General features: G+C 43.1%; 1 protein-coding gene across 1 annotated transcript; it reads left to right on the top strand.

Moving 5' to 3' along the window:
• Positions 1-1632: 1632 nt before the first annotated feature.
• Positions 1633-6481, top strand: SPRY2 (sprouty RTK signaling antagonist 2). The gene is made up of 2 exons (XM_019742585.2): positions 1633-1901; positions 4699-6481. Exon 2 carries the CDS (start codon positions 4750-4752, stop codon positions 5695-5697), a length of 948 nt encoding a protein of 315 aa, XP_019598144.1. The 5' UTR covers positions 1633-1901; positions 4699-4749; the 3' UTR covers positions 5698-6481.
• Positions 6482-12238: the final 5757 nt, after the last annotated feature.

Below are 12238 nucleotides of genomic sequence, written 5' to 3'. Positions count from 1 at the left end.
TATTAACCGTACTTCCCTGTAAAGTAAAAACATTCTGTAAATCATTTGAATCCAGTAATAGGAGTGTGGCTGGGGGGGTGTTAATTCCTCACTGGGGCTCCCACGTACAAGCACGTTTCTTGGTAAATGAACGGCAGTTAAGAGCAGTGCGTATGTATGCATTTCTAGCGTTAATTTCTATTTTTTAAGTACGTAGGAAAACACGGTCCACCTTCCAAATGGACAACAGGATCTTGTTGAGAAATGTTCTAGATGACAAGGAGAGTAGGAAATGAAGGATGACTCTTCTGGGTAAGTGGAGGAGGAAATCTGCAGTGGAACAGTGAGACCCCCTCCCATTTCAGAAGCCGGTAATGTCGCCCTTAGTAATCGTGTATATGTGTATTACTGAATTAACTAATCTTAAAAAGGTTTAGATTGTAGAATTTCCTTCAGTGTTGTGCCAAAGAAAACAGTAAGAAAGATCCAAAAACTCCCCTTTTAAAAATAAAACCTAGCATTAAACCGAAATCTACAAATCAATAAAATCAAAAGCAAATCACGGCCAGAGCAGAAGGTACTTGAAATCCGAATCTGCATTCCGTTCCTCTTGTACAAGGCTCTGAGGTGGGGGGAGGCGGTTTGTGCTGGTGCCTGGTGTATAATCGGGTTAATCCAGTAGACAAAGAATAAACCAATAGCCCTCCCACCTCACTTCCCGCTCCCCTCCCCCTCCCCCTTTTTCTCTCCTCGTCGCCCCCTGGGGTGGGGGTCAGAAATAGGGAGAGGTGGGCTTGAAATGGGTTCCGAATAAAGTCTTAAAACCTACAACTTGTTTTAAATGCTAACACTCCATGGCCCGGATTATTTTTTAAGTGTTCATTCCCGTTTCCTAGTGGCGAGGAGAAAGTTCCTCATGGCTCGTCCTCATGGGCTCTGGCGAAACCTTAAGGTCAGTGTTTCCTTGAAACTAGATAAACTGACCCCGCCGTGCCCAGTCCGGCCCCGCAGGCGCCCCGCGTGACGGCGCCCGGGCGGCAGGACCGGCCTGGGGACGCGCGGGGCGGCGTGGTTGCCCTTTTGAATGCCTCCTGCGGCTCAGAGCGCTGGCGGGCGCTTGAGTGTGAGTGAATGTAGCCCCGCGGAGCCAATGAGCTGGGACCGGATGCGATATATCCTCTGGGACAACAACTGCTCTGTTCCGCCTCGGATCCACATGACGCCATTTACTGCTGCCGCGGCCGCCGCAGAGCTCCCTGCCTCCTCCGGAAAGGCGAGGGCGCAGGCCAACGGCGAGCCCCCCCGGCCGGGCCCCAGACCCTCCTCCTCCTCCTCCTTCTCCTCCTCCTTCGCACCCACCGCCCCCGCCTCGGCCTCGCCGCCGCGCCTCCACAACGCCCAGTCTGCACTGCCGAGAGCTGCACGCCGCAGAGCGAGCGAAGGAGAGGGGCCGGCGGAGCGCGCAGCGCCCAGGCCCCCGCGCCCGCCCGGCCCGGCCCGCGGCCCCGCGCCGCCTCCGCTACGACGCGGTGGTGGCTGCACGACTTGGCCATCTGGCCTTGGGGTCTCTGTAAGGCCGTTTTCTTTTCTCATTCGCTCATCTGCCAGGAGAAGAGACTCGCCGTTGGCGCTTCGGCCTCCAGTTCATTGAGAAAAAAAAGAGGAAATACTCCGCGTGCGCTCTGGAAAGGGGGTCGCCTCCAGCCCCGAACCCCGGAGTGTTCTTCGGCCGGGGATTTGGCTCCGGATTGTCCTCTCCTTTTTTTTTTTTTTTACTCCCGCCGATTGCTCCGAAGTTGGACTGGAGCAGAGTTTGGAAAGAAGGGGGGCGGGGGGAAAGTTTGCATCGGGGCTGGATTTATTTGCACATCGCAGGAAGAAGAGATCCAACGGAGAGGGGTTGGTGTAAAGCCGCGATCACGGTGAGACGCGTTCTGCTCCTCAACTCTTGGCGCTGTGGTCGGCGCTTTGTGGGCAACATGGAGTAGGTGCAGCCGGACCGGGAGTGGGGTCTCTCTCCTCCGGCCTCCTTTCTCTAACCCCGCAGTTTCCCGGCGGGGGTGCATTGCGTGCGCGTTGTTGTGTCCCCGGCCCCACGCGCCCGCACTGTGGGCAGTTGGGGTGACGGACGGCTCGCCTCGAGTCGTCTCCCGGCCCTGCATTGGCCGCGAATTCGGCGCTGAGAGCGAGAGAGGGAGGGAAAACACTTAGTGCTTTCCTGGTCGTCGTTGCAGGCGCCCGCATTTCTAACCTGTTCCTCTCCGGGGAAGGCAAGTCCTGGGAGAGGCTATCCCGGGGCAGTGGCGCCGGCGGGACCGGAGGCACGCGAGGCGCTCGCCTCACGGGGGCAGCGAGACCCCGTGGGTGAAAAAAGGACGGAGTGCCGGGTGGAGGGAGCCCCCGCCTCTGTCCGGTGTGGACAGAGGCAAGCCGGGTGCGGGTGGGAGCGTCGCCCTGCCTGGCGCCGGGTCTCTGCGGTTCGGAAGTGCAGCTCTCTCTTTTTTCCGTTCTCCGTGGTCGGCCTGGGTCATGCTTTTTTTATTTTTAGAAGATTGGGCTGACCCAACACCGGAAGAAAGTCATCAAGCGGTCGCGATCGTTTTCCATTACCTGAAAATAGGTGGCAAAAGAGGCTAGTTTTTTATTTCCTTTGGCTGATCTACTTTTGTTGCTGCTGTTTTTTAATTCGGAATCTTGTGCGTCTTTTACAAAGCAGTTTCTGTGTCGGTTTGCCCCACCCTTGTGATGAAGCCCTTTTCCCCTAATCCTTACTCTAATGATACAGTTCTTAATAGGGATTTCGCGGGGCGTGGGGGCAGAATGAGGGAGCACGCAGGGTGAGGGGCGCTGCGAAGGAGGCCAGAAAGCGACAGAAATCACTTTTGTTTAAAAAGAAAAAAAAAGACTCCCAAAGATGCTCCTTTCCACTGCAAGCAAATCTGCGCGGAAAGTTCCCAGTCCAGGGATCTGGTTCCTGCCTGCCAGACGTGTGCAATGGGGTGGGGCCCAGAAAAATGCTCTCTCCTTAAACAATTCTTGTTTTATTTTAAGAAATACAGGTGTGTGTATGTATATTTTAATACATAGGCGTGAACACGTTGCAGGCAGTGTCCCTTTGGTCAGTGCACAGTGGAGTCGCCCAGTGTGCGTGGGTGCCTCGGTGTCCCGGCTCTGTGTCCGGCTTTCGTCTTGGCCTCGGGGCTGGAAACCTGTGCCTGATGTTCGAGATCCTTCTCGGGAACGCCCTGTGGTGGGCTACGTGACCTCAGCCTGAGAATAGAGTGGCTCCCTCTTAGAGATGGGAGGCGGTTATCTGGAGCGGGGTAGATTTTAGCTGGAAAAGGAGGGGAGGGGGAAGTGCTCGAGCGTTTCACAGCACGTTCCCTTCCAAGGTGCCCGCGCCCCCCTCCTGTCTGTCGGTCTTGGAATTGTGCGCAGGGGTCCAGCCTGGACTCGAGGTTGCAGCAGTCCGCCCGGAATAAAGTCCCTCGGGGCCCCGACTGTGTCCCACCTGCTGGAGACGGTGTTGGGGCGCAGATAGAGTCGATAAACGGAGTGAAAGCAAAGAGCATCGTTGTCTTGTCTGCTTTTCTGTTGCAAGTGAGATCCGGTTTCCAGCTCTGCCTTGTTCCGAATTGGGAGGCGTGTGTCACCTGCTTGTGTCCCTTTTCTAAAAAGCGGAGGTTGGATAAAGGTCCAGGTTTCGCCGTTTTTATTCATTGTAGACTTAGTGGTAAAGGGAATGATAGTTTTGAAATTTATAAACGGATTGTCGTTTACACGATTACTTGTCAGAATGATAGATTTGAGATGTGGCACTTGAATTTTTAAAACACTTCCTGTTATCACCAGCCGGTTTATGTTCTCAACTATTAAGTTTTTGGAGCCGGGCAAACAACTTAAGATTTTGACATAATTTATTTCTAAAACAGAACAGTCTTTCAACTACAGAATTTAAGGTCTTCTAGACAGTCAAGCTGTAAAATATTATATATTTGATTCTAAAGTTGAGAAGTTGAAAATAAGCTCCTGTTTTGCTTGTTGTGTAGTTTGCGTTATTGTATTTCTGGCACCTGACAAGATTTGAATCGATTTGCTTTTTAATTCTATACCTTTGCTACTGTACAGTTACAGTTAATGCATGATTGTTGTAAAATTTATAAGTATTCTTTGGTGGGGAAATATTTACCTTTTACATGTCATTCATCCTATGGGATTTTTATAGTTACAGAATATTACATAATCATAGTTCAAGATATTTGATGTAAAATCAGACTTAAAGTTGGAATTTCTAGGCTGTATTCATTGACGTTTAAGACAAATGGCCATAATCTTAAACCTGTTTCAAATTTGGAAAAGGTGTTCAACTTTTGAAAACGTTGGTAGCAATGTTATGTTCTAACATTACTTTCTTGCCAGTTTTACATTGAACCTGACCCTTGGAAATTTTGTTTATTTGCATAAGGAATTGATACTTAAGTGATTGGAACAAAGACTAGCTTTGTGTCACTACACATCACAAGATTAACGAATTGTCAATACCCAGTCATTATTTTACAGGCATTGATCATATATGGCTATTCTCATAAACTCCACAACCACTCCATTTCCAATCCTGTTTCTCTAGGGGAAGTGGGAAGTGAAGAGTTAACTCAGGTGGGTGGAGAGTGGGGAAGTATCCTGGAGTGTAAACCTACTCTTTCCTCTTGCTTTCCACAGGAATTCAGATGTGTTCTAAGCCTGCTGGAGTGACCACACTTTCAAGACCTGATGGAGGCCAGAGCTCAGAGTGGCAGTGGGTCGCAGCCCTTGCTGCAGGCACCCCGTGACAATGGCAGGCAGCGTGGGGAGCCTGACCCCAGAGACACCCTCACCCAGCAGGTACACGTGTTGTCCTTGGATCAGATCAGAGCCATCCGAAACACCAATGAGTACACAGAGGGGCCTACTGTGGTCCCGAGACCTGGGCTCAAGCCTGCTCCTCGCCCCTCCTCTCAGCACAAACATGAGAGACTCCATGGTCTGCCCGAGCACCGCCAGCCTCCCAGGCTCCAGCACTCGCAGGTCCATTCTTCTTCAAGAGCCCCTCTGTCCAGGTCCATCAGCACGGTCAGCTCTGGGTCTCGGAGCAGTACGAGGACAAGTACCAGCAGCAGTTCCTCTGAACAGAGACTGTTGGGACCATCTTTCTCCTCTGGGCCGGTTACTGATGGGATAATCCGGGTGCAGCCCAAATCCGAGCTCAAACCAGGTGAGCTTAAGCCCCTGAGCAAGGAAGATTTGGGCCTGCATGCCTACAGGTGTGAGGACTGTGGCAAATGCAAATGTAAGGAGTGTACCTACCCAAGGCCTCTGCCATCAGACTGGATCTGCGACAAGCAGTGCCTTTGCTCAGCCCAGAACGTGATTGACTATGGGACTTGTGTGTGCTGTGTGAAAGGTCTCTTCTATCACTGTTCTAATGATGACGAGGACAACTGTGCTGACAACCCGTGTTCTTGCAGCCAGTCTCACTGTTGTACACGTTGGTCGGCCATGGGCGTCATGTCCCTTTTTTTGCCTTGTTTATGGTGTTACCTTCCAGCCAAGGGTTGCCTTAAATTGTGCCAGGGGTGTTATGACCGGGTGAACAGGCCTGGATGCCGTTGTAAAAACTCAAACACAGTTTGCTGCAAAGTTCCCACTGTCCCACCCAGGAACTTTGAAAAACCAACATAGCATCATTAATCAGGAATATTACAATAATAAGGATTGTTCCTTTTTTTTCTTTTTAACACACATATGCAACCAACTAAACAGTTATAATCTTGGCACTGTTAATAGAGGGTTGGGATATTCTTTGCTGTTTGCAGTGAAATGCTTTTGTCCATGTGCCATTTTAACTGATATGCTTGTTAGAACTCGGCTAATGGAGCTCAAAGTATGAGATATAGAACCTGGCGACTCACATGTTGCATAAGCTAAAGCAACAGACATTCCTAGGCAAAAATTTTTGTTTGTGAATAGTCCTTTCAAAATTTGTAAATTAGCAAATGACTTTTTTTCCATTGTTTTCTCCAGAGATAATGTGCTATATTTTTGTATATACAATAATATTTGCAACTGTGAAAAACAAGTTGTGCCATGCTATATGGCACAGTCACAAAATATTATACTAATATGTTGTACATTCGGAAGAATGTGAATCAATCAGTATGTTTTTAGATTGTATTTTGCCTTACAGAAAGCCTTTATTGTAAGACTCTGATTTCCCTTTGGACTTCATGTATATTGTACAGTTACAGTAAAATTCAACCTTTATTTTCTAATTTTTTCAACATATTGTTTAGTGTAAAGAATATTTATTTGAAGTTTTATTATTTTATAAAAAAGAATATTTATTTTAAGAGGCATCTTACAAATTTTGCCCCTTTTATGAGGATGTGATAGTTGCTGCAAATGAGGGGTTACAGATGCATATGTTCAATATAAAATAGAAAATATATTAACGTTTGAAATTAAACTGAGCTGTGTTGTCTTATTTTACCTTTTCTTTCTTTGAAGTGAAAGAAACTACCTTTTATGTTAAGGCTAGCATTTCAATGAAATTGTTTCACTTATCTATAAGATTATTTTCATTTATGTTGCTGCTTTAAAAGTAATGTAGAGATTTGATGATTTTCAGATATAATTCTAGCAATCTGGAGAGAAATAACTGAGCATTTGACGCACCTGTATTAACCATAAGAGCTTGTTTTGGCTGTATTATTATCCTGTTCTTCCATCTGTGTTTGTAGATTTGCTGACTTGCCTTTGTTTTGCAGGTTTTAAAAAAATCTTAAACTGATTCATTCAGGAGACATCCCTAAAAGATGAACAAATTAGACTTTTTCTTTATATCCAGAATTAAGAATTAATGCCATGAGGCTAATTCAAGACCAGAGAAATGAATTTAGTTCAACAAACATTTATTGAATATCTTCTGTGTGTCAGGCATTCAGTATACATATGAAAATGTTTATAATTGAGGCAAGAAATGTTTTCTTTGCTTAGCTGATCATGGCTATGTTTTGCCAGTCTATTTGGTTTGTAGACTCTTAAATTTATTACCAGGTTACCAAATTCCTTATATTAAGAAAGACATGGAAAATATAGCTTGTTTTTGAGTCAGGTATAAGGTATCATAAAATGCCATCCTATGTTAGCCTAATCTAGCCCAAGCAGGCCAACTTGAGAGGACCTCTCTTATTTAATCAAATTATCCAGAAAATTGTTAAATTTTACTTTGGAAAAAGATGCAGTATGACAAAATGTCAGTGTGTTTGCAGTCGTCTTTTGGGAGCAAACACAGCAAGCTGCTACAAGCCCATCTTAACAAATACCAGGTTTTCTTACTTGTAATAAGTCACTTGATTAATTAGTCACTTTGTGGGTGATGATTTTTTTTTCTTCCAAAAGCACTACACCTTTTGCTGCCAAGACTCTCCGGAAGTCTAGGAAATGATTTACCTGTCATTGTTTAATCTCTCGTTTCCTGTTCTGAGGCTCCTTCTCTTTTTAAAGAGATCTTAATGCAGGTTGTCTTCTGTTTTGTTTTTTTGTGTGTGTGTGTGTGTGTGTGTGTTTTAAATTGGCTTTCAAGGAACTACAGCCTCCTAAACTAAGACGTTACTATAAGGACCTTCAGGTTCCTCTAAACTTCCTCCAAAAAACACAAGGTTAAATTAATTTAGAAATGATTTACTCTAAGTTTCAACTTTGGGATACTGAATGTTGCAATTCTAATACTTTTAAATTTAACCCGTAAAACAGTCTAAGAGGAATTAGAATGTTGGAAAATAGGGTAGGGTTTCTTATTAATTGGATAGTTGCTAAGATTTGGAAAGCACAAAAATTTTGACTGATTTTATTCATCAAAAACTGCCATATGGGAAAAAAAAGTGCTATACGTACTGATAGAACTTTGGTATAGAAATTGTAAGAAAATCTTTTTCACTGCATAAGCAGTTTTCAAAGTGTTCTGTGGACAAATTGCATCAGGTGCAACTGGGTGTTTATTGAGGAGGTAGATGAACTCTTCCCCAAGGTCACTGAATCAGTGTCTGATCATGTGACCTAGGAATTTGCATTTTTAATCATTCCACTAGTGATTGTCTATAAACCAGTATGGAATTTATTTTCAGAATATGGAAAATCTTTATAGCTAAACATTGAAAACAGCTGGTGCTCATTCTTCAGTGTGTTAAAGAGTAATCTCACTGAGCTATGCAGGAATAACCACCTCAACTTCCTAGTCACTAAATTCATGAAAACTCATAAATACAATGTTTATAATCAATGACCATTATTTTAATATTGTGATAGGTTAAAAGTATAATGATACAGCAAACCTGTCCATTGACTGCTAACCACTTAGGGAAATCTTAACTATGTTTCTGGTTTCTTGCCTTTTTATTTTTTAGAAATCTGTACTTTCTCTATATTGAGATTCATTTAATAATGCCAATTTGATTGTTGTTACTTAAAACATTTGTTTATGTGTTTTGAGGAGATTTTTTTAAGGCCTTGCCAAATTTCTGCCATGTTGGAGCATGTTCTAGGAATTGTCTAAAAGAAGTGAAAACTGAGTGCAGGCACTCCCAACCAAAGTTTGCCAAACTTCTTTCTCCAATATCCTTGTGTGTCAAGGACTGCTTGCCTCCAAGAAATGTAAGTTAAGATCTTGACGATGTCAGATAAATGAATTTGCTCTTTGCACTGTGTAATGACGAATTTGATAGGCAGTTGATGGGTTTGACGTAATTCATTAACTTTTGAGCATATAGGTCAAAATTTTCAAAGGTTTAATGGGTTTAGAGTTTCACTTGGCGGTAGTAGCCACAATTGGCCATGTGCTTTACTCTCTTTAGTGTGCAAAAGGACCAGAATGTAGGTGCAAAAGTCTCAACTTTGAAAATTGTTTGGTGTACATCAAAAACAACCTTGTGCAGAATATTTTATATGATTTTAGTAAAGAAAAAGTTTAAAAAGAGCATTAACTAGTAACATCGGTATTGTATCAGTATCCATTGTTTGGTTTTCATTATTTATTAAGGCAAAAGTTACGTTAATCTCTATTTTAATTAGGACAATTGCCTCATTTGTCTGTAATATACCAAGGGTAGTTCACTGATTGAAGACCAATCTGATTTGGCCGATCTGATCATTAGAATGAAGCTATACATCTGGAATCTTTAATTGCTGGTTTGGCTGTTTATGGGAGGATACAACTCAGAATACACATATATGTCCTATAGTTGTATTTTATTTGGATGCCACACCACCATCCTCCTCACGTCATGAGAGACAACCATGTGAATAATGAAAGACAACATGTGAATACTAGTAATGACAGTGCACCTCTGGTCAAAATTAAAATACTCCTTTAACTTACAATCAGAAAAGAAAAGGGAGATAGAACAAATAAGGAGAAAAGATTAGCACTTTTATCCATGACTAGCAAATGTTTCACATTTTTATTTAAAACTGCATTTTAACTGACGTAAAGAATTTTTAGAAACCAGTCTTGTTTGGCAACTAACATTTTTTAAAATGAGCTTAGAAGGAAGCCTGTCGCCTTGGCCTCTAACTCGGCTAGATGAGGCATGTAAGGCTTCAGTATACTTGAAAGGAGTTTATTTCTCAAACTAGTCCTAATATACAGAGAAGAATAACTAATTTGGCATTTCAATTTCACATATTTTTTGAATGGCTACTCCTTACGAATCACAGAGCTAGCCGATGTAATGAAAAGGAAAGGGCTAGCAACTGTCACGCGCAAGAGGACTTTCATAGTAGAGGCACACGCGAGGTGCCCTTGAGAGGACAGGAAATGGGAAAAGCCCTGATGCATTCATAATAGCAGGGTTGGGCTCCAGGTCTCTGCAATGGTTACAGCTGTTTCAATAGCCAAAGAGTTTTTGCTAAAGGAGATGCAACCGAACTAGCAGTATTCATGAAATAAAACTGTTCACCATGCTAATATCCTACATCCGAAATGAAATGTAAAGATGTTTGATTAGTATTCGAACAGTTACACTTTGCTATGTTTATTCTTAATTGTAAGTTCATGATCCACTAGTACCTTTTTCTAAAATATGTGGATTAAGAAATACAGTTTTAAGATCTGTAAGAAATACATTGGAAAGATCTGTCTATTCTTGCTCTTCCACCGATGCTGGAATTCACCTCTTGTCATTAACCCATAATTTTAACCTGCTTCTGTATGTGGAGTAGGATGAACAATTATGAAGAATGGATTGGGAATAATAAAGCTGAGAGAAAAAAGTGTCTGTGCTAACGTGAAAGGCAGTGCTTGAACTTTGGAGCAGCTCTGCCCTTGCCAAAAAACAATGCCTGAGCCCTGGCAGGTCAGGGCCACAGGCTCTCCAAGCCTAGATGACTAGCTTTCGCTCCTAAGGGAATACAGCTGCCATTTTGAAACAGTGTTGTCCTTCAAATAACATCTGGTTTATTGACTTGCATCAATAGGGCTTACAGTCAAGCAGGGTTCTGGTGGTTACCTTTTTTGTATCGCCTCACCCTTTATAGTCCCAAACCTAACGTTCCTGCTCTAAAGGAGGCACAAAGTAGCTCTAATAATGGACTGCACATACCAGAAAACTGTCTGACATTCCTGTTAGAGAGTCATCGTTATCAATTCTGAACAGCCTTTAAGGATGAATATCTAATGGTCACTGCAAACATTGTGAATCCTTGGGACAAAGCGGCCTAGCACGCATCTGGGCAAGAGTAGCCTGTATAGAGCCTTGGGATATGTTTAGTGCCTGCTAATGTGAAGCTAATGCCTAGAATATCCCAAGAAATGTTTGTTTCTGACACATGACTCTGCTAGTGAGGAACTGAGACCAGGGGCATGGCAACCACGTCAACATTTGCACTCAGGTCTAGATGTCACCTACATAATTAGGATACAGCCTAATTGATTTAATTCCAAACATTCATTAACACTATACCTTTAACCTTAAACTTTGGAAATGGATTCTTTTACAGACTCTGGTCTGATTCTAATCATCTAGGAGAAGTCACAAGATAGCTCAAGAATGTGTTTTCTGGGTCTTTGCCCTGCCACATGAACAATCAAAACTGCAGGCCTCAGGTGCATTTACTTGTCACTGATTTAATATTTATTGTGTTATCTTAAGTGTAAAAAAATGTTACAATAAAAGGGGGGAAAAGCATTCACTATATCTGTGACTGCACTAGCAAACTGAAAATGATGCTCATTGCTTTTTGGAAGCTAATCATCTAGGACTTAGATTCTAAGTCATACAGAACTACTTGTAGCATTACCCATTTCCTGTCTTGGGCAACTGATCCCCCAACAGGACATTTGGCAAGGTCGGAAGACATTTTTGGTTTCACTATTGGAGGTGGGAGGGAGGAGCTATTGGCGTCTAGTGGGTATAGGCCAGGGATGCTGCTAAACGTTCTGCAATGCCTGGGACAGTCCCCCATAACATGGAATTATTCAGCCCAAAATGCCAATAATGCTGAGTTTGAAAAACGCTGCAACAGAGGAGACTGGTGAGTAGTGGGAAGAATGTAATATATCTTTTTGACACATGGCAAGGAAGGCTGTCAACTATGTGGGAGAGAGTAAGATAAAAGTCATGGGGAGATTGCTAGGACCATAACTTTGCAATTCTTATTCTGAGTGCTAAGCCTCTGAAATTCTTCTAGTGGGAAAATGCCCTACATTTATAAATATCTACGGTGCTTCCCCGACAATAAGACCTAGCTGGACCATCAGCTCTAATGCTTCTTTTGGAGCAAAAATTAATATAAGATCCGATCTTATTTTAATATAAGACCAGGTTTTATATAATATAATGTAATGTTACGTAGCATAATAATATAATACCGGATCTTATATTAATTTTTGCTCCAAAAGACGCATTAGAGCTGATGGTCCAGCTGGGTCTTATTTTCAGGGAAACATGGTATACACCTACTTTCCTGTTTTACTTTAAGTTCATGAGCTTTGAAGACAAGCCCCTCTGTAAAGGCCCTGTTACATCTTAGCTGTGTAGCCACAGGCAAGGTATTTAACTTCTCTAAGCCTTATGTCTTCATCTGAGAGATAATTTCTTCTTGACCCAAAGGTTATTGTGAAAGTTGAAGAGACACATGTGAAATATTAACCCTTGTGATTGGTACAAAGCAAGTGCTAAAGAATATTTACTAATATTTTGTATTTCAATTGATTTTTTTTTTTAAC

This window comes from Rhinolophus sinicus, linkage group LG04 (genome assembly GCF_036562045.2).
Source record: "Rhinolophus sinicus isolate RSC01 linkage group LG04, ASM3656204v1, whole genome shotgun sequence".
NCBI lineage: Eukaryota > Metazoa > Chordata > Mammalia > Chiroptera > Rhinolophidae > Rhinolophus > Rhinolophus sinicus.
Note: the sequence above shows the minus strand (reverse complement) of the source record. Positions and strands in the feature narration are given on the sequence as shown.

Coding starts and splice junctions, on each gene's coding strand:
- SPRY2 (XM_019742585.2), top strand. CDS start 4,750: ATGGAGGCCAGAGCTCAGAGTGGCAGTGGGTCGCAGCCCTTGCTGCAG.